This window comes from Phyllobates terribilis, unplaced genomic scaffold, assembly GCF_046119375.1.
Source record: "Phyllobates terribilis strain yellow unplaced genomic scaffold, ASM4611937v1 Scaffold_7__3_contigs__length_470593459, whole genome shotgun sequence".
NCBI lineage: Eukaryota > Metazoa > Chordata > Amphibia > Anura > Dendrobatidae > Phyllobates > Phyllobates terribilis.
In genome coordinates, this window is record NW_027362767.1 from 223,430,125 (window position 1) to 223,452,300 (window position 22,176).

At 42.4% G+C, this 22,176-nt stretch overlaps 1 protein-coding gene across 2 annotated transcripts in view; it reads left to right on the forward strand.

Annotated features, from left to right (window-relative positions):
- Positions 1 to 10,842, forward strand: part of CRB2 (crumbs cell polarity complex component 2) — a 119,487-nt gene extending 108,645 nt beyond the window's left edge. Inside the window, exon 13 of one of the 2 annotated variants that reach the window (XM_073639754.1) lies at positions 8,193 to 10,842. In XM_073639754.1, coding sequence (XP_073495855.1) covers positions 8,193 to 8,417 — 225 coding nt within the window. In that variant the 3' untranslated portion in view covers positions 8,418 to 10,842. Of the gene's footprint in view, positions 1 to 985; positions 7,165 to 8,192 lie in introns of those variants that run through there. The other variant, XM_073639753.1, reaches the window with a different exon arrangement.
- The last annotated feature ends 11,334 nt before the right edge of the window (positions 10,843 to 22,176 follow it).

Genomic DNA, 22,176 nt, shown 5'->3' on the forward strand with positions numbered 1-22,176 from the left:
TTTGTTGGCTTTTATTATTTTGTTAATATATATATTTATATTATTATTTTATTTTTTTCATTTTTTAAATCATCAGCATAATAAGGACTTTATTTCTAGCTGAGATTCGTGCTGCACTTAACTAGACTGCTAGGCTGCCATCCTTAGGACGGGAACAGTACTGTAAGATGGCATTGGTTCTTTCTGGCAGCGGCTTATCACTGATGGATTTAAACACCACTGATATACTGTCTTACCTGCATTTATGCTACAAGAGGTAGTGGTAGGGCTCAGACATACACCTCACACACGAGATAGATGGTTTGGGATGACTTTCCTCTAATATCTCTGGGTTCTTTAAAAGGAATCTGTCAGCTGATTTTTGCTAAGAGCTGCATTAGGTAGGGGCAGAGAGTCTGATTCCTGCGATGTGTCACTTACTGGGCTGCTTGTTGTCACTCTGATACAATCCCTGTTTTCTCTGCTGCAGATCTAGCAGGTCTCTTAATGAGCTGTTTACAACCCCGCCCACATCACTGATTGGCAGCTTCTTGTGCACACTGTCAGCAAACTGCCAATCAGTGGTGGGGGCGGGGTTATACAGATTAGTCTGACTGCCTGCCTGGCACACAACACCTAGTCCTCTAGGTGATAAATCTCCAGCTGATAAAACACTGATTGTATTGAAACTATGAAAAGGCTGCTGAGCAAGTGACACTTCCCTGGAATTAGGCTCCCTGCCTGATTTCAGTTTAAATAGCAAAGACCTGCTGACAGATTCCTTTTAACACGAGCCATTGACCCCTTTTCTCTTAAGTCCATATTCAGCAGATGCCTTTGAGAAGACCAGTTCTAGTTAGGTCTATGTTCAAGTCAAATTAAGTCCAAACTATTGTATATTTCTACATTATATTGTTTTTCCGTGTTCTACCCAGCTGTTATACCCATACAACTGTACCTCTCAGGTAGGGCCTCTGTGATATAATATGCTGTTCATTTCTTGCAGAGAAGCAATGCCGCCTGGGCCTTCCCCTTCCCTCTCCTTGGAGTTGCAGTGCCTGTATCTTGTGGGGTTTTGCTTCTGGTTGTTATTGTGGGCATTTTCATTGCGCTGACAGCAAGGAAGAGGAGACAGTCAGAAGGCACATACAGTCCAAGCCAACAAGAGGTGGCCGGTGCCCGGCTTGAAATGGATAGTGTCTTAAAAGTGCCCCCTGAAGAGCGATTGATATGAACTAAAGTCCGGGGGACGACTAATCTGCTGCTGCAGAGGGTGAAAACAAGTTTGTACGGTGAATTATACATCATAAGGTCGGGCACAGCCCTGGAAGTACGTTTGGCTCCTCTTTGTATTTGGTGGCTGGTCTTTTCTACTGGCCATTTAACCATCAGGACGAGGAATCTAAGACTTTTGGAGGTACTCCAGGGGAACAATTTTGCCTAATGGATGGGTTAGAAGCCATAAAACCACTATAGGAGCAATGATGAACCTCTGTGATCTGTGCACAGATAATCCAGAGCCCTTATCAGGCGAGGCATCTGGAACACTTGAACTATCCGGAACGTGAGGTTCTAGATGTGCCTGAGTTTTTATAATAACATTTTTCTATTACTTGGAAAGACCACTATAACCTCTTTGTGCCTTGGGACTGCGCATTTTAGCCGTAGCGTAATGAAACAATGTACAGCACCATTTCTCCTGCCTTATATGTAGCACTGTCCATACACTGGTACGGAAAGTGACCAAAGTTATCAGTCACAGTACAATCGGCCACAATGTATCGCCAGTAAAACAGCGGTTTGTCCAAAAGTTTAATTACTATTTAATTGCTTAATTTTTTTTTATAAATGTTGTAGGCCCTTTAATTATGTACATATTGGTGAGAGTCCAGGTCACGAGACCTCCACCGATCATTCAAAAGACCTCTTAAAAATGTTTTGCTCAAGAGACAGGAGCGAATACACATACCGGAGTAGGAATTCAATAACTAGTCATTGAATTCTATCGTATCCGTACTCCGCTCTGTGCGCACTCGAGGAGGAGCTGATACTTCTGACAAGGTTGTGGAGTCGGAGTCCATTTTGGTGGAGTCGGTATAAAATGACTCCAACTCCTAAAATCTATAATAAATTGGGTACAGTAATTCAATGCAGTTTGTGGGGAATATTTTTTTTCATAAGAAATTTGGGAAAGTTCTGAAATGTCCTATAAATGTCTGTCCTATTCCTGATCTAAGGGTCTGGACTTTTAGCTGAGATGAATCTGTGCGACAGTAAATTTATCACTTAAACATGAGCCGAGTATGAGGGGGTCAGAGTCATCGAAATTGAGGAGTCGGAGGTTTGACTTACCGACTCCAAAGCCCTGACTTCTGAGAAGTCTTTTTGAGCGATCGGTGGGGTTCTCAGGACCTGGACCCTCGCCCATCTGCACAGAATTACAGGGCCTACAAGATATCAACAGGTATCTAAAAGATTAATTACTATTTAAAGAAAGCCTGTCATCCGATTCATGGTGCCGAAAACATGGTCAGCATGAATCAGAGCCTGACTGCACAATTGCATTTAGGTATATTTTTCTCTGCAAGGCTCCAGGGCTCATAGCCAGAGATGAAACTAGTCTGACACTGGCCATGGCCGGCTCTTCCCAGCACTGGCCATGGCCGGCTCTTCCCAGTGCCGTTCCAGGTAATTAACAAGTTTCTTGCTATGGGACAGACCTGTCAATCACCTCTATCAGCGTTCCGAAGAGCTGGCCGGAGGTGAAGCCAGGATAATTTACTCTCTGGCTATGGTGCCCAACCGGATTTTCTAACTACAGTATATTTTTCTCTGAGCGTTATACAGGCAGTCCCTGGGTTACAAACTAGATAGGGTTGTCCATAAGTTGAATTTGTTTGTAAATTGGAACAGATATAGGGTCAGCATATGGTTTAAAAAAAACAACTAAGACCTCATCACTCACCTCTCTGTCCACCCCTCTGCTTGCTGACCGGTCCTCTTCTTTCTGGCACTGCATGCCTCATCTCCGCCCACGTCCAGGCCTCAGAGGTCACTGCGCGTCTTAAAGTCATGGCGCGTGTCTTAAATTCACGACCTTACAACACGCAGTGACCTCCGAGGCCTGGACGCAGCCGGAAGTCCTAAGAAGCTGGAGATGCAGTGCACGAGACTGGAAATAAAAGGACTGGATGGTGGCAGCAAGGCGACCAGACAGGTAAGTATTTAGTTGAACACTCACATTCTTGGCTATAAGACTCTGATGTTTGTGACTTGGGGACGGCCTGTACCTTGCTGCAGAGCCCGGCTTGTACCTTGCTGCAGAGCCCGGCTCTCAGACAGTTTGACCATGGTTTGGGCAGCATGAACCAAGTGTCAGGTTCCCTTTTAAAAGACCATCACTGCTCAGGGCTACTGCGGCTTTTACCAGCTGCTTGTGAACATATCCATAGATTGCTCTAGATATTAAATAATGCAGTTTAGATTTTTACCTAATTTACCTAATATTTAGTCCTAATTTATATCACTCATTGAGATTTACCTTATAGGGAATGTGTTATCAGAAACAGACCAATTGTCTAAATCTCATTTTTGTGTAAAAAATATACGGTATATATTTTTAATTAGTATAGTGGTTTTTTTTTTCATCTCACTATCTATATGAAGAAAAAAAATAGAAGTTGCATTATTCACACTGGCCACTAGGCCTAAGGTTAGACTCCTACTTCCTGTTCTTTACATGGACATTATTAGCAGCAATAACCCTGTTTTTTGAACATGCGCTAATCCGGGCAAAGGTCATAGTGAAGGGAGGAGGAGGTGGTGAGCTTTGACATCACCTATTGGAAACGATCAATTGTTATCCTGTCTGCAATAACTTTGCCGAAAAGTGATCTGTACAGAACAGAACGAGTCTAGTATTAAAGTCTAAAGTGAAAAAGGCAAGGGTTATGATTTTTTGTTCTACAGTGATAAGTTTAGTATAAAAACCTGATTTAAACAATGGGCCGTTTTCCAGTGACACATTCCCTTTAAGAATTTATGGTTGCCAAGAAACTGAGCCGTTCTTGTGCAATGGTTGTGTCTGCCAATCTGTGTCTCGGTCCTTATAGGCCTCCCATATCTGACCGTGCACTAATCCAACCACTTGTATTTCTGGCTGCTTTTTATGAAATTATTACATGGTCATATTACACTGGATTTTATATTATGCTGTCCATATATATATTTTTTATGTTTTTAATTAGACTCAAATCCCTTGTGGAGTTCAAGTTTTATCATCCGCGCCTTTATGTAACGCGCTGTCGACAGCCACGGGGTCATTGGTGGTAACGAGCTGAACTAATTTATTGTAGACCAAATAAATAAATAAAAATTGGTTTACTATAAACCCTCCAGTTATATACTCGCATATCATGTCTTGTTGCCTGGAGCCCTATATTTGCACCCCTCTACCGTGGATCGCAGCCCACTCTGTAGTCTGAAAAGCACTTAGCCCAATTCTTCAGGACCCTAAAACGGCAAAAGGCAGAGGGGGTGCAAAAGGTAATGTGACTCCATGCACCCGATCAATTCTAAAATGTTGTCTCTGGAGGGTGACTTTACTCAGTTTGTGTGTGAGATGACCCAGGAACAATGTGATGCTGCGTCCTACTAACTATATGTCCCTGGTATGATAGCTAAGCCTCATGGACATAGTCACAGCCAGGATCTGTATTGCATGGATGATGGGTCAATACTATACCTCCATAGGTCTCCAAATATTCACAAAAAACAGATAACATACCGAAAACAGAACTGTGGCCAACAAAAGTTATCCTATGATGGAGGTACGACACAACTGCGATGCTGATCCATATGGAAAATTGCCATGTACGCGAGGCTTCATACTAGCAGAGTTTAGTACATGGATGTATTCGAGTATATAGCTGTATGTACACTGGTTGGTTGTAATCTCTGTAAATGCCTATGTATAAACTGTACAATAATGGGTTTGTATATTTTGTATTGTAAGAAAAGGGCAATGCCCACCGTTCATGTTACCGTGTAAATAAACTGCCAAATGCAACAGCAAATGAATGAACTCTAGAAAAAAAAACTAACAGAAAATACATTTGTGTAAGGCCCCGTCACACGTCCGTGTTTGCAGCGTCTGTTTTTTCCACCCATTATAATCTATGGTGCTGCACACGTCCGTTTTTCACCAGCAGCATGGATGACCAGGGCCAATACATGTCTATGGGTCGGGCAAAACACGTGCAGCACATTGACCCCATCCGTGTGTCATCCGTGTGCTGTACGTGTTTAACATTGCAAAGTCTAGGAGAAGCTTTGGAATTGATTATTCTTAGGCCATACAGGGAAAAAAACGGACGGCACACTGATCCAAAACACTGATGCCACCGGCACCTGTATTATACGGATGTGTGACGGGGGCCTTAATCTGCATCTTCAATGCTGTTGGTCTAATGTGACATTTTATATTATGGGGTCACCTACTCGTCTTTGTAGAGGAGTAATATTGGGTCATATTTTTTTATAATACCCATGCAACGCCAAGAAGTACTCGATAAAAATTATTTTACTGCAATTCGAGTTGAGCAAAAAGATTTGCACGACCCTGGTCCAGCAGCCATGACAGTAGTCCATGGCCACCAAACTAGATCCTCTTCTGATTAGTAGGCTACTGCGACATCGTGTGTGTGTTTCACGACGACCCGCCAGCCTACTATTTGGCGATGCCACAGATAGGAGGTTTACAGTGCTCTGGTCTGGTGGCCATGGACTACTGACGTGGCTGCTGGACCAGGATCAACACAAACGGCAGTGTATCCCAACAGATGGGGTGCAGCTCCTGAGCGAAAACAGCTTTTACCTGCAGTCAGCAGCACTTTCCTATGCCGCCTGCCAGGTGGGTCATGCCAGTGTTAGAGCCAGTACAGGAAATCTCTGAAATGGCAGAATTATGGTAGGTAAAATTTAGGAGAGAAGCTGCACTCAGGGCGTCTGACCAAAGCATTTTGTTAAATTCTGCAAAAATTCGAGAGTATGTTCAAAATGCAATCCAGAAGAATTAAGAACACTCAACGCTCCCTAATTTCTTAACAAGCTGTGATGAGGCACGTGGAGCAATGGTAGTAATTTTTAACCCCTTAAAGAACAATGATGTATACCATAGCGTGGAAGGGGCTCATGAGCCGGTTCTGCTCCATACATGTTGGGTGACCATACTGATAGGCAGCTAAAGCCTACCTAACTATATAACTTAATTAAAACTTTTATGTTTTGCAATTTTTTAAAAATACTTTTTTTTTTTTTTAAATTTTACTAGTGAAAACGGTGATCACATAAGCAACAATCCTTCTGTGTAGGGGCCTGTCAGTGATCTACCATCCTTTGGCAGGGATTAAAGGGGTTGTCTGGTCAAAAGTGGTAAGTGTGACTGCAGACTTATGAATCACCCCCCCAGCGCAGACATTGTGCTCTGCAGGGGTTCGCCAGTATGAGACTTGGGACTGGAGGCTATGTATACGTTATACATACCACCAGCCATTCAGTGGCGCCTCTCTCCATTAGTTTGTATGGAGCGAGGCCACGTCCCGTCTAGTGACGCAGACGGCCAGTGGGCACATGCGATTAGAAGACGTGGCCTCGCTCAATACGAGTGTATGGAGAGCGAGGCTGCACCCACTGGTCGGGGGTATGTATAACACATACATACCCTCCATTACTGGGTCTCATACCGGAGAGTGACTGGAGAGTTATCACTTTTGACCAGACAATCCCTTTACATAGAACCTGTCAGCAGGTATTTAGACCCCAAACCAACATCATTTATGTAAAGTCCCTGTAAGGGCTCGTTCACACAACCATACAGTATTTTTGGTCCAAGTGCTGTTCGTAAAAAATAAAAACAATCTGCGTGTGAAAAAAATCGCAGCAAGCACTAGTTTCTTCTGTCAATCAGATGAGACTCGGCCATTCAAGTCTATTGGTGCCGTACGGAGCCACAGTAAAGCATACGATTTTTACAGATACATTGGGATTCTATAACATAGGGAAAGTGTAAATGATTAAAGGGGTTATACACTACTTGGACAACCCATTCTTGAACTAAAGGTTTCACCCCGATAAAATGAAAAACCTTGTACTCACCCCCCGTGCTGGCGCCGCTCCAGCGATGTCAGCACTCGCGGTCCCGGGGCTCCCGTGTGGTTGTTGTGACACATGACCCCGGCGTCCAATCAGCGCTGGCGTCACAGTCTCAGTCTTCGAATAAATCGAACATGAAGAGGACGTCCGGGCTGCGGCCGACCTCTGACTTCATCTTCATGTTCAATTCGACAGGAGGCGGACAACAGCATCACGGGAGCCCCGGGGAGAGCAAGTGCCGACACCGCGGGAACAGCGCCAGCATGGGAGGGGTGTAAAAGCTTTTTTAATTTTATCGGGGCCAAGTGTGGGGGATGACAAGGAGTTGTCCAAGTAGTGGACAACTTCTATATTAACTGCTGCTGTAAAATAACTGAATTGTATATGGATGACAAGTGAGAAAAACAATCCACTTTTCTGGATGAATCTCTAAACGATTTTTTATACACTTGTGTGAACCTGCCCTTATCCTGAAGACGTCCATAACTTTCTTTTAGAAACTTTCATGCTTCCATTTTATAGAAATCTATTGGTAAATTTTCATATAAAGGAGCCGCAGGTGCAGGGGGCTCTATGGCCCCTCTCCCACTTTCCCAGCCCACCACTGCCTTCCTCTCACGGACTTGTTTCTTTGCCCCGAGACTTCGCACCATTCCTGGAGCACTGCATGCGCAGATCAATTGTCCGGCTCTCGAACATCATAAGGACCTTACTGCATATAGATGACTTTAGTCTGGGGTCTAAACACCTGCTGACAGGTTTTCTTTAATGGGAGTACTGACATGACAGAGGTGGAGGTTCTTACTAGGTGATGAGAATAATACATTAGGTCCACTAATGAGACCGCAGGCAATAGCTGGGATAAGCTGTGCAGGAGGACCGACCAACAAGAATTATCATTTCCCTGCAGCAGACATGAAACATTACACAAATCATTGGACTATCCATGTGATACACCGGCATGATGGGTCTACCAGAGTGAGGGACCCCCTTTGCAGCTGTCCTACCATTGTGTACTCTTGATTTTGCAAGTTGTATTCACCCTTCTATGTTCTATGCAGAAGCCACGTTTGATCCGAAAAGTCGAGGTCTCCACTCTGCTCGGGTCGGCTATAGGAACAGGGATGCTCTTCATATTACTAATTGTGATTGCGATAGTTATGGTAGCAATGAGGAAAAAGAGAGCGACGCAAGGGACTTACAGTCCAAGCCGTCAAGAAAAGGACGGAGCTCGAGTAGAAATGTGGAATGTCCTCAAGCTGCCACCCACAGAAAGACTGATCTGAGGAGCGGGAAAAAATAACCTTTAAAAAGAACCAACAAAGAGACTTTGAGAAAGAAAGGAAAATATGTTTCATCATTGCACAGAAATGTCCTCATTTCGAACCTTCTTGCCGTGGAGGATCCTTGCCCCAATATGGAGGCCATGCAAATTTCTCACTACTATAAAAGGGACAGATCTTGTGGTTGTGAATTTCCAACTAGAACCTTGGTTAGGAAACCGTGTTCCCAATGAAGTCTCATGGACTAGGATATGATCCTTATAGAATATACTCCGTACACCTGCAACCAAAAAAATGAACCAATGGGACGACACACTCACAAACTTTACAGCCTACGGGGCGGTCACATGTATGTTTATTTTTGCGGACCGAGTGGTCTTCTCCAAAAGACAAGTTGGATTTTGATTAGATCAAACTTGCCAATGGAAGTCTATGGGCCCGTGAAAAAATCAGATGCCATCCGTGTACTGTGCATTATTCACGGACAGTAAGATAGAAGAAGCTGGAGAAACCTTCATCAGTTTAATTTTTTTGCATACAATAAAATCTGACACTGACCAAACACTGATGAAAAATCGGTCAGTATTTGGTGTATCAGAAAAATCACTAATGTCTGAATCAGACCCTAAGTCCGCAAGATTGATCGGGTCCAACCTGTGGTATCATCATTGTTGCTGAGAATTGGAGGCCATGTTATTAATTGTTATTGGCCATAGAGACTGATGGGCATACAGGGTCCGTCTCCTGGAATGGGAGCATCCTGCTATCTGGCCAAGAAAGAGGTCTTGGAGGAGCCCTTCTTTTTTTAATCATGGAGGGGATAAACCCTGCCGAACTTACTTTCATAACCTGTCTGTAAAAAAAAAGTGTCATAGGAAACTTCTTTTAATATTTATTTAGTGTAAAACAATGACCAATACAAATATTCATGCAGGGATCCAATATGTTTCCAATAAGGCATGCTAGAATAATATATTCATAACCATGTACATGGTTTTTCCTAAAAATCTGCTACTGGTTTGTGGATACAGCTCCTATGCAAACCTGTTTCTCCATGGTAGCAAACGTTGCCCGGATTCACAGATGCGCGTATGCAGTGCGTTGCATGGACCGGCCGCGGGTTACCTGACAAGAATTTGACACCCTCATACATGCCTATGAGGTTGTTGAATCCGGGATGAGACAGCCACTGCCAATCCGTGTCTACTGTTGTATAATGTTGTAATTCAAGTCTATGTTCTGTAATTTCCCTCGATTAAAGTGTATCGTATCGTATGGTATCACACACCCGTGACACCGGGTTTGTTCTTGGGCTGCATTCACACCCCCATGTGGGTAGCCTGCTTCTGCAGTCATACCTAGGTTACAGAGAAGTGACTGCAGTGTTCAGACTACTCGGATTTGTTTGTAGTCTGTTACCGTGGAGACGCAAAATTGTATTTAGTCATAACTGCTGACTATTATTTTTCAATATTGTTTCAGAGTGTAATAAAAAATTTTGCATACTGTTACATGCTTCAGTCCCCAATAATTTTTCGGCCGCATTCACACATCTGTATGTCGCAGTCTGTGATTCCTGGACTGGCCGCAGGTCTCCAGACCCAAACTCAACAGTCTCTTAGACATATATGAAGAGACTGTCAAGTTTGGGTCGGGAGACCCATTGCCAGTCACTACTGTGTGAATCCTGCCTTAGTTAAAACAATCCGATACCTCACCTTCCTCCCCCACAAAATAAGTAGCTGCAAGACAAGCTCCTCTCCGAACTGGTGCTTATCCTTGCTTGGTGTAGATGTCTACTGACACTGGCAGATGTGCAGTCAGCTTTCTATCATGCACTAAGTGCCTTGGAAAATGGAACTTTTTAATTACCGGTAGCCATGTTTGTGTCCACTCCTGATATATATATTTTTAACAGTCCATATATTTGTATTCACCTACTGATCTCCTATCACTCGTCTTTCGGTGCTGTCTGGGTCCACCACTGGTTCTGTGCTTGCTCTTCAGGGTGGACAGCCACAGCGGTGTCCAATGGAAAAGTAAAAAATGAAGACTGGTGGGGGAACCGGGCAACACTGGAGGTGGAGTGACAACGGGGGAATAGGTCAGTACAATTTTTTTAAAGCCTCCTGTGTGTATGTTTTTTTTTTTTTTTTTAAGTTTAATCTCATACTCTATATAACTAAGCTGGAGAGTCTCCATACACAAAGCTGAACCTGACCGGCATATATGCATTTAGGATGGTTTCCATGTTCGATATGATCTGTCATATAGAACATGGAAACCATCCTAAATGCAGATGTCGGCATGTCACACACAATCTAAGAATGATCAGCATATGCAGAGGAATTATACTGCAGGCTGGTTAAATTGTGCCGTGCTTGGGTTTTGTACATAGATGTAAGATCAGGAGCTGATAATAGTAATTTCCAGGTGTAAATGATTAAATTATTTAATGTAAATAAAACATTTTCCTTCCTAAATCTTGTGTCCTGCGTGCTCTGTACAGAAACAGAAGATTTCCTCTAATTACAATCTGAATTTTATTCTCAAGGTGGTAAAGGTCTATTGGTTTCTAGGTGCACCTACCCAGAGGTGTAGCACGGGGTTCAGCACATCTGTGTAGGCCCCAAACCAGGTAACACATGCTGATGATGAAAACGTACCCCAATTATAGTGGGCAATTCAGCAGACGACGATCAATATACAATGTATGATATACTGCAATAAAACAATCCTGAAGTGTATAGTTGTAAGTCATGGAGCATCAAGATGGCAGAAATGGGGATCTTCACCAGCTTACCATGGGTAACCCATGATCACATTGTGCGTAAATACTGTCACCAACCAATTTTATTCCTTAATCAAATAATTAAAAATCACCACCCACTCGCGCTATACAATTGGTAGAAGAAATGCAGCTGCTGGTAGTAGAGCAGGTTTCGTGTGATCACCTGCCTGTGGGGATAAACGTAGTGAATGGAGTACATACTACCGCGCTCGCAGACGTCAAAAATAAATGTCTCAAAGAATCTAGAACACCAGGGTAAACATATGTCAGGAGTAATCCGGCTAATGCCGTAATAGACCTACCTACAGTAGTGTCAATAATAGTGTTGAGCCACCCCCGTAGTGTTCGGGTTCGGTTCGTCGAACACCGGGATGTTCATGGAACTGTTCGTAGAACACCGTCGAACACCGTTAAAACCAATGGCAGGCAAAGAAAAACACATAGAAAACACCCTCAAAGGTGTCCAAAAGCTGACAAACTGCTCAGAAGACGCTCTCTTTAAAAAAGCCGGCCGGCAATTCGGCAGCGGCATACACCAGTACCCGACAATTTAGAACAGAAAGAATAGAGCATCACACATAGATTAGATAGATAGAAACATGTCAGTCACATATATATGAAGTACAGTGACAGTGTTGATTACTGTACTTGTCATTTAGTGTTAAAGGATTTATTAAAAAAAATAATAGTGTTTTCTTGCACCATCTCTTTAAAAAAGCCGGCCGGCAATTCAGCATCTGTACCCGACAATTTATAACAGACAGAATAGAGCATCACACATAGATTAGATAGATATGTGACTGACATGTTTCTATGTAAGAAGTACAGTGATAGTGTTGATTACTGTACTTGTCATTTAGTGTTAAAATAAAGGATTTATTAAAAAAAAAATTGGCGTGGGGTTCCCCGTAATTTTAGTCTCTAGCGGAGGTTAAGCAGACGGCTGGGGCAGATGTTTGACGCCTGGGAAGGGGGTAATACCCACGGAGCTTCCCAGGCTACTAATATCAGCCCCCAGCTGAACACCTAGCCTTTACTAGCTATTAAAATGGAGGACCCCCCCCCAAAAAATGATGTGGGGTTCCCCCTATTTTAATAGCTAGCAAAGGCTAGGCAGACAGCTGGGGGCTGATATTAATAGCCCAGGAAGGGTGCCATGAATATTGGCTCCCTCCCAGGCTAGAAACACCAGCCGTCAGCCGCCCCAGAAATGGCGCATCCATAGGATGCGCCAATTCTGGTGCTTAGCCTCGCTCTTCCCACTGCCCTGTAGCGGTGGCAGTGGGGTAATAGGGCTGGGGTTGATTTCTGGGGCGTGAGTTAGGGTATGTGCCCACGATACAGAAATAAGGCAGAGAATTTCTGCAGCTTTTCTGCATGTTCTTGGCAGTAAAGCGGATTTTACATGCGTTTTTGCAGCGTTTTTACATGCGGATTTGACTTGCGTTTTTCAAATGCAGAAACACACAAATAATGGACATGCTGCGGATTTTTCCGCAAGGAAAATCCGCAGCGGAAAATTCCGCAGCATAGGCACAGAACATGCAGATTTTCATTGGGGATCATGGGGCATGGATTACCAAGCGTTTTGCAAGCGTTTACGCTGGGGAAATTCCGCAGCAAAAACGCTTGAAAAACGCATAGTGGGCACACAGCCTTAAACACAATCTTTATACTAGTTTTTATTTCCAGCGTTGGGAACATTGCACATTGTTTTCTAATTCAAAACATGAAGAGACCTGTATTTAATTTTTAACTACTTTACATAAAATAACAAAAAATGAACATTGGGCTGTTCTAAAAAAAAAAAAAAAAAAAAACAGTGTCTGCATTTGTCTTTAGAAACTCACAATATGTACTTTTTTTAGGATTTAGCATTCCTGTGAATCAGTAACCTAATATTTAGTTGTATACCCACAGTTTTTTAGAACTGCTTCACATCTATGTTGCATAGAGTCACCCAACTTCTGGCACCTGTCACCTGTTATTCCAGGCCAGGATGCTTTGACTACATTCCACAACTTTTTGGCATTTGTAGGCTTTGCCTCAGAAACTGCATTTTTTAGGTCACCCCACAAGTGTTCTATCATTTTAAGGTTCAGGGATTGGGCTGGCCACTCCAGAACCTCAGTTTTGTTGGACTGTAACCAAGATTTTGCTTGTTTACTGGTGTGTTTAGGGTCATTGTCTTGTTGAAACACCCATTTCAAGGGCATATCCTCTTCAGCGTAAGGCAGCATGACCTCTTCAAGTATTTTAATATGTGCAAACTGGTCCATGATCCCTGGTATGCGGCAAATAGGTCTGGCACCATTGTAAGAGAAACATGCCCATATCATGATGCTTCCACCACCATGCTTCACCGTCTTCAGAGGAGTGTACCGTGGCTTGAATGCAGAGTTTGGGGGTTGTCTGCGGCCCCTGGACCCAAAAAGAACAATTTTACTTTCATCAGTTCACAAAATGTTTTTCCACTTCTCTTTAGGCCAGTTGATGTGTTCTTTGGCAAATTGTATTTGCTTCAGTACATGTCATTTTTTTTAGCAGTGGGACTTTGCGGGGACTTCTTGCTAAGAGATTAGCTTCACACAGGCTTCTTCTAACTGTCATAGTACTCACAGGTAACTTGAAACTGTCTGTGATCATCCTGGAGCTAATTATTGGCTAAGCCTTTGCCATTCTGGCTATTCTTCAATCCATTCAAATGGTTGTCTTCCGTTTTCTTCCACATCTCTCTGGTTTTTCTTTCCATTTTAAAGCATTGGAGATCATTTTAGCTGAACAGCCGATCATTGTCTGCACTTCTTTATAAGTTTTACCGTCTCTAATCAACTTTTTAATCAAATTACGCTGTTCTTATGAATAATGTCTCAAATGACCCATATTTCTCAGGCTTTCAAGGAGAAATCCATGTACAACATGTGCTGGCTTCACCCTTAAATAAGGGCCACCTGATTCACATCCGGTTGCTTCACAGAATGATTGACCGCACTAACTGAACTCCACACTGCTATTATTTTGAACACATCTCCTTTCAATTTATTATTCACATACACAGACTCAAAAACCTGCAGATCATCAATGCGTAGTCTGGTGGTTTTCTAACAATCTACTGAACCAACTGGTAAATTGTTTGAAGTGTGGTGATATAATTTATACCGAAAACAGTGATTAATCTGGTGAGTCATATTGGACTGCGATTATTTTGAACACTGCTGTATGTTACTAAAGTATTGTGCCATTTGACAAGTTAAGGGTTACTGAATTTATGTTAGTGCAACATGCCAAACAGAGTGTAATATATTCACTGTCAGGATTCGACTGTGCTTGTTGGTTTCAGAAGGTATCACGACAACTCACGTGTGATTTTCATACTTCATGTGGCAAATTCCTTCTTCTCTGAATGAATCAGAGACTGTATTATTTCACTTAAAGCGCACTTGTCAGCGGGATTGTGCTCAGTAAACTACATACACTGTCAGGTGGGTGACATTACACTGATTAATATGATACCTTGGTTGAGGAAATCCGTGCTGTGGTTCTTGTGTAATCTTTACTTTCAGTTTGGAGATAATGATATGCTCGTGCTCTGGGGCAGCCTGTGGGGGGCGCTCTATCTGGTGCTCAGCTTACATATTCATCTGTACGCTCTTATGACAGATCACGGTGCCTTCACTGACCTGCCTCCTACTTTACATAATGCATCTAGTAGTGCGGGGCTAGGTAAAATAGGAGGCAGGTCAGTGAAGAATCAGTGAGCTGTCATAAGAGAATACAGATGAATACATAAGCAGAGCATCAGATAGAGCGCCCCCCACAGGCCGCCCTGAAGCACGAGCATATCATTATCTCCAAACTGAAAGTAAAGATTACACAAGAACCACTGCACGGATTTCATCAACCAAGGTATCATTTTAATCAGTGTAATGTCGCCCACCTGACAGTGTATGTAGTTTAATGAGCATAATCCTGTTGACAGGTGCGCTTTAAAGAGGTTGTCCACTACTTTACCAATGATCTATCCTTAGGATAGGTCATCAATGTCTAATCGTTCGGGGTCTAAACCCCGGCAGCTGTTCTTTGTGCCAGTGGTAGCTGCTGGCCGGAGATGAAAAAATTAAAATCAATACTATGCAGATGTGCAGTTCCCAGGCCACGTCCACTATCATAAGACTGAGCAGCTCCGCAATTGAGGATCTCCGGCCAGCGGCTGCCGCCGAGAGCAGGTGATCGGCAGGGGTGCCGGGTGTTGGACCCTGACAGGTGAGGCATTGATGACCTATCCTAGTGATAGGTCATCAATGATAAAGTAGTGGACAACCTCTTTAACATTGAGAGAATTAGGAAGAGCCGCTAGTCGGCACTTTACTGAAAATATGCAAACCACATATGAGCAGTTACATGACAACTACTCAAACGGCTTAAGCTGTTTATAGTAGGGGAAGCCAAACTATATTTTTGTCCCGCATACAGAAAAACCTAGATTTGCCACTGCATAAATTAAGATGAATCTGTGAACTGCACTGTGCCACCTCCTGGTAACGATCTGCACACTTTCCAAAAAAAAAGGCTAAAACTTTTTCCAAAAAATCAAGTCTTAAAATTTTTGTACAAAAATTTCTAGGTATTTAAAGTCATTATATGCCAGGACTCTGGCCAAAACTGTTTGATGGATCGGGACCTATGAAGATATTCTCTACCAAGAAGAGGTGACTACCTCTGTACACACACAATCTAATGGAGTATGCCATGATCTGAAAAGAAAAATCTATTTGGCATCTGGCTGGTGTTCTTCTATGGTGGCCCTATTACGACTTTGTACAAAACTTCTCTATAATACCGCAATGCATATGAGCGCGTATTATAATGAAAGGTTAGTCTGCTGACATCTGCAAATACCTCATCTTCCCTAATTACCTGCGCTCCGCTGTTTGATAACTTGACTCTTATCATTTACAATCTTAATTTATTTTTATACCCGTATCCGATCATGAACGCCTTCACCTATAACATCTTTATTTCAACTCATAATTAAGTGCGGTGGATATTTTGAGATACAAAAATGAGTGTGTTTGCGATGTCTTGTGAGGTTTTGCACCCCACAGTAGTGAGGCTTCACGACCAGTATAAAACCCACCAGACCTAATCTTGCTAATTAGTTATTAACGACTACTAATGAGTCCAGCTTCTCTCATTAGAACAAGGGAGGGCGCTGGGGGCAGTTCTGGAGTTTCTAGTTAGTGGCCATTGCCGTGACTGCCACTTGTCAGTCTTAAGTATGGAAGGTTGGGGAGGTTTATATACTCACCTACCATGACTGTTAGCAATGCACTATGGGAATACACCATGTTTCCATGTGCAAATGAGACTAAGTTGACAAGCGCTTTCCAAGCGATTTTAGCATCACTTGGAAAAGTGCTTGACAACTTGATCACACTATATAAATCCATGCAAATGGCATGGATTTATATAGTGTGACTGTAACAGAATGGTAAAAAAAAAATATTATACTTACTTTCTGATGGCCCCCGGTGTCCTTATCCGATCCGTCCTGGCTTGCCGGCAGCTCGCGGTGGTCTAAAAGGACCTGCCATGACGTTATTTAGTCATGTGATGGGTCACGCGACCGCTGACGTCAGCGGACGCGTGACCCATCACATGACTAAATGACGTCATGGCAGGTCCTTTTAGACCATCGTGAGCTGCCGGCATGCCAGGATATTTCGGATAAGGACACCGGGGGCCATCGGAAGGTAAGTATAATATATATTTTTTATTTTATTCTTTTTTTTACAGGTACTATGGTACCGGGTCTGGAGGAGAGTCTCCTCTTCTCCAACCCGGGTACCATCCGCACATTGAACCGCATTATATCCGCATGTGCACATGTAGTGATGCGGATGTCATGTGGTCCAATGCAAGTCAATGGCAGCGAAAACGCCGCAATTCCGAAAAGTAATTGGTAGTGCTGCGGATTTTTCCGCAATGATAATCCGCAGCGGAAATTTCCGCAGCATGTGCACAGCACATGCGGATTATCATTGGGGGACATGGCAGGCCTTCTACCATGCGTTTTTTAAGCGTTTCTGCAGCGGAATTGCCGCTGCGAAAACACTTAAAAAACGCATCGTGGGCACACAGCCTAAGGATAATCCCTCTACAATGTGACATCCCTTCAAATATTTATAGATAGCTATTACAGATGCATCTCACTAAATTAGAATATCATCAAAAAGTTAATTTATTTCAGTTCTTCAATCCAAAAAGTGAACCTCCTATATTATATAGAGTCATTACAAACAGAGGGATCTATTTCACGTGTTTATTTCTGGTAATGTTGATGATTATGGCTTACAGCCAATGAAAACACAAAAGCTATTATCTCAGTAAATTAAAATATTTTATAACAGCTTGAAAAATGTTTTAAAATCCAAAATGTCCTACTGAAATGTCTGTTCAGTAAATGCATTTAATACTTGGTCGGGCTCCTTTTGCATCAATTCCTGCATCAATGCGGCAATGTGGCATGGAGGGATGAGCCTGTGGCCCTGCTGAGGGGTTATGGAAGCCCAGGTGGCTTTGATAGCAGCCTTCAGCTCATCTGCATTGTTGGGTCTGGTGTCTCTCATCTTCCTCTTGACAATGCCCCATAGATTCTCTATAATAGATTCTCCATGTCAAGTCCTGCTGGAGAATGACATTTCCATCTCCAAAAAGCTTGTCGGCAGAGGGAAGCATGAAGTGCTCTAAAATGTCCTGGTAGACGGCTGCGCTGACTTTGGTCTTGATAAAACACAGTGGACCTCCACCAGCAGATGACATGGCTCCCCAAACCATCACTGATTGTGGAGACTTCACACTAGACCTCCAGCAGCTTGGATTGTGGCCTCTCCACTCTTCCTCCAGACTCTGGGACCTTGTGGAGAGTGTCAATGACTGCCTTCTGGACATCTGGCAAGTCAGCAGCCTTCCCCATGATTGTGGGGCCTAGTGAAACAGACTAAGGGACCTTTTTAAACGTTTAGGAAGCCATTGCAGGTGTTTTTTGTTAATTTACTGGGATAATGACTTTTGTGTTTTCATTGGCTGTAAGCCATAATCATCAACATTAACAGAAATAAACACGTGAAATAGATCACTCTGTGTGTAATGACTCTATATAATAGATCCCTCTGTGTGTAATGACTCTATATAATAGATCCCTCTGTGTGTAATGACTCTATATAATAGATCACTCTCTGTGTAATGACTCTATATAATAGATCCCTCTGTGTGTAATGACTCTATATAATAGATCCCTCTGTGTGTAATGACTCTATATAATAGATCACTCTGTGTGTAATGACTCTATATAATATATGAGTTTCACTTTTTGCATTGAAGAACTGAAATAAATTAACTTTTCGATGATATTCTAATTTAGTGAGATGCACCTCTAAGTCTCCTCTTAACCTTCTTTTTTGCAAGCTAAACATTCCCAGATCTTTTAACGTTCCTCGTCGGTCATCACAACATCCTGGTAGTTCTTCTCTGAACTTTTTCCTTTTTTTTATGTCTTTTTTAAAATGAGGGACCTAAAGCTGGACACAGTATTCCAGATGAGGTCTGACTAAGAAGGAGTAGAGGGGGATAAATACTTTACGTGATCTAGACTGTATGCTTCTCTTAATGCATCCCAGAACTGTGTTTGCCTTTTTGCTGCTGCATCACACTGTTGACTCATGTGCAGTCTGTGATCTATTAGTATACGCAAGTCTTTTTCACACGTGCTGTTGCTTAGTTCTATTCCTCCCATTTTGTAGGTGTTATTTTCATTTTTCTTGCCCAGATGTAGAATCCTGCATTTCTCCCTGTTAAAACGGTATTGATCAGTTGTTCAAGCTTATCTAGATCCTTCTGAATCCTTTCTCTGTCTTTAGTGTTAGCTATCCCTATTAGCTTTGCATAGTCTGCAAATTTGATTAGTTTACCTTCAGTTCCCTTATCTAGATCATTTATAAAAATGTTGAACAATGCTGGGGCCAGGACAGAGCCTTGTGTTACCCCACTTGAAACACTCTTTTAATTGGATGTGCAACCATTTATTACCACTCTTTGAGTACAATCACTGAGCCAATTATGAATCCACCTAACCGTAGCCTTGTCAATCCCACGCTTGGTCATTTTTTCAATAAGGATAACATGGGATATTTTATCAAATGCTTTGTTGAAGTCGAGGTATACTATATCTACTGCATTTCCATGACCCACCCAGTCAGTGATTCCATCATAGACGAATCAAAGGAAAATTTCTAATTTCCTTCTAAGTCTTCTTGGTCAGCTATTGTAGAATTTTACACTGGATCGTCTACTCTTTTACAAGACCGCCCATGCTTCCTTGATTACTTCTCTCCTGCCTGATGAAGGGTGTAAAACCCAAAGCGTTGCTACCTGTCAATTTATGTCTACTTACTTGATGGGGTGTGAAATCTGGATATGAGAAAGAACTAATAAAAATACGTTGAAGCTTATCTTGTGCTTACTGATGTGCGGTAGCTCCAAGTGACTTTACAATATTTAGGTTTTAAAGGGAATCTGTCAGTAGGATCAACCCTCCTAAACCATCTATATGTACCTGTAGGTCATAGGAATCTGAATAAAATGATACCTTGATATCTGCAATACAATGTCTTATTCCAGAGAAATTCACATTTTTCTTAATAAGTAAATGAGCCATTAAGATCTATGGGCTGGACATAGATCTCCCTGATAATCTACCTTCAGAGATTATGTTAAATGAAAGGAAGCATTACCAGTGTGAGACTTGTAGGTCAGGAGTGTGAACAGTCAGTCATTACATGTCTCACACTGGTAACATGAGCGAGCGCGTTCTGTTAACCCTTTCGGCGAGTTAACAAACGGGCATTCCTAACATGTATTAAAGCTGTCAAACAGTCGCAAATCGTGCACACGGAGTGACACAAACATAAGATTCGAGCACGCCGAAGATACTCGGAAACCACCCGAGCATGCTCGTAAATCTCGAGTAACAAACCCTTTAATTTTTTTTAAATAAGCTTTATAGGGAGATTCTCATATATGGCTATGGGGCTGAATTTAGGTTAGGAGACACATGGTCAGTCCAGAAATTACATACCGTACTCCAATCGTTATATGTACAGGTGTCTGAACGAGGTCTTAAAGCAAACTGGAACATCAGCTCCGCAACGGGTTGTCGGGCTAAGACCGATTTGGTTTTATGGGAAAAGTGTCAATCACCCTTATATTTTAGCCCTAGTCACTGTATTTCTGGCAGCTCTAACAACTGTCATTGTTCTCATTGAGAAGTCATCCATTTTTCACTTACCGTTTGTTCTGCGCCACTCCGGATCTACAGTTTTGGGCAGTAAATCTAGAACAAGATGTAGTTAACAGTCAGATTACTATCCGTGTGTGCGAGTCAGCCGCTGCATTCAATGTCCCTGCACATTATTATTTCATTTTCTAATGTGTCCACACACTACTTAATGATACCTCCTGCTAATTTTGTAGCTTTGATCCCAGAATATCATTAACTTATAGAGCGTATGTTCCACGTAGAACTAATTGAAATATTGCATTTAGTTGCTAATGATACTCTGACCTCTCGCTGTTCTCAGACGCTGATAAGGTCACTTGGCTCAATCCTGTTCTTCGGGACTGACGCAAACTGCTCCCCCTGACGGACAAAAGTAAAAAAAAATACATTTAGATACGTCTTTAATAAAGCATTTCCCCACTCACTTGGGATAACGTCAGTGATATAAAATATGCAGAACGTAAACTCTGGAATGAATTTTCACAAGTCGGGATATTGGACGATAAAGCAGAATTTTTAAACAATGGGTAGAAATTAGGGGGGGGGATACCCAATACCTCTCAGTTCTGCATTAGAAGGTGACCGGCACAAAGAATTGACATTCTGCCGGCTTAAAAATCCGCACCACCAGGTCAATTTACAAGTAGAAAATATACGCAACGTTAAGATGAGTTGTTGAAGTATCTGCTTCGCTGGTACTGTAAGATCCTGACCATTTTCTGCACTGCATATCCGCACCAAATTCGCCACAAGTGCACCGCAAAGGCGATTTTTTTTTAAATTTACCCATAGTGAGGTGCAAGAATTAAAATACTCTCCGATTGCCGTCTTCTCCAGTTCCCAGCACCGAGCGCAAGAAGATGGTGATCGGTAAGTATTTTAATAAATGCATTAAACACACAACTATTGTTAAAGGGTATATCCAGGCAGAATTTACCTAAAAAGGTAATCAATATAAGATCGGTGAGAGTCGGACATCCAGCACCCCCACCGATTATCTAAGCACGTTGAATGGAACTGCTCATTCAGCGCCTTTAAAGAAAAATTGTCATTCTATGTAATCTGAGAGCAGCATGATGTAGGGGCAGAGACCCTGATTCCAGCGATGTCACATACATACTGTCATTATGATACAAATCACTTCTGTTGATCTAGTAGTGCTCAAATTGCTGAGCTCTGTATAACCCCGCCCACTTCACTGATTGGCAGTTTTTCTGTTTATGCACAGTGTACACAAAGCTGCCAATCAGTGGTGGGGGCGGGGTTATACAGAGAAGTACTAGGAGGCACGTGACACCTAGTCCTGTAGTGATAATCTCCTCCAGATAAAACACTGATTTTATTGAAATAGCAACATACAGCTTAATAAGTGACACATCGCTGGAATCAGGGTCTCTACAGCATGCTTATTTCAGATTATATATCAAAAACCTGCTGACAGATTCCCTTTAAGGTGGTAAAATAGTACTCTTACATATTTATTTTTTTTCCTTCTACTGGTGACATCAAGCAGACAGATTTTTGAGTTTTTTTATAGTTAGGTCCAGAAATATTTGGACAGTGACACGGGTTTTGGCATTTTAGCTGTTTACCAAAACACATTCAGCATACAGTTATAGAATTAATATGGGCTT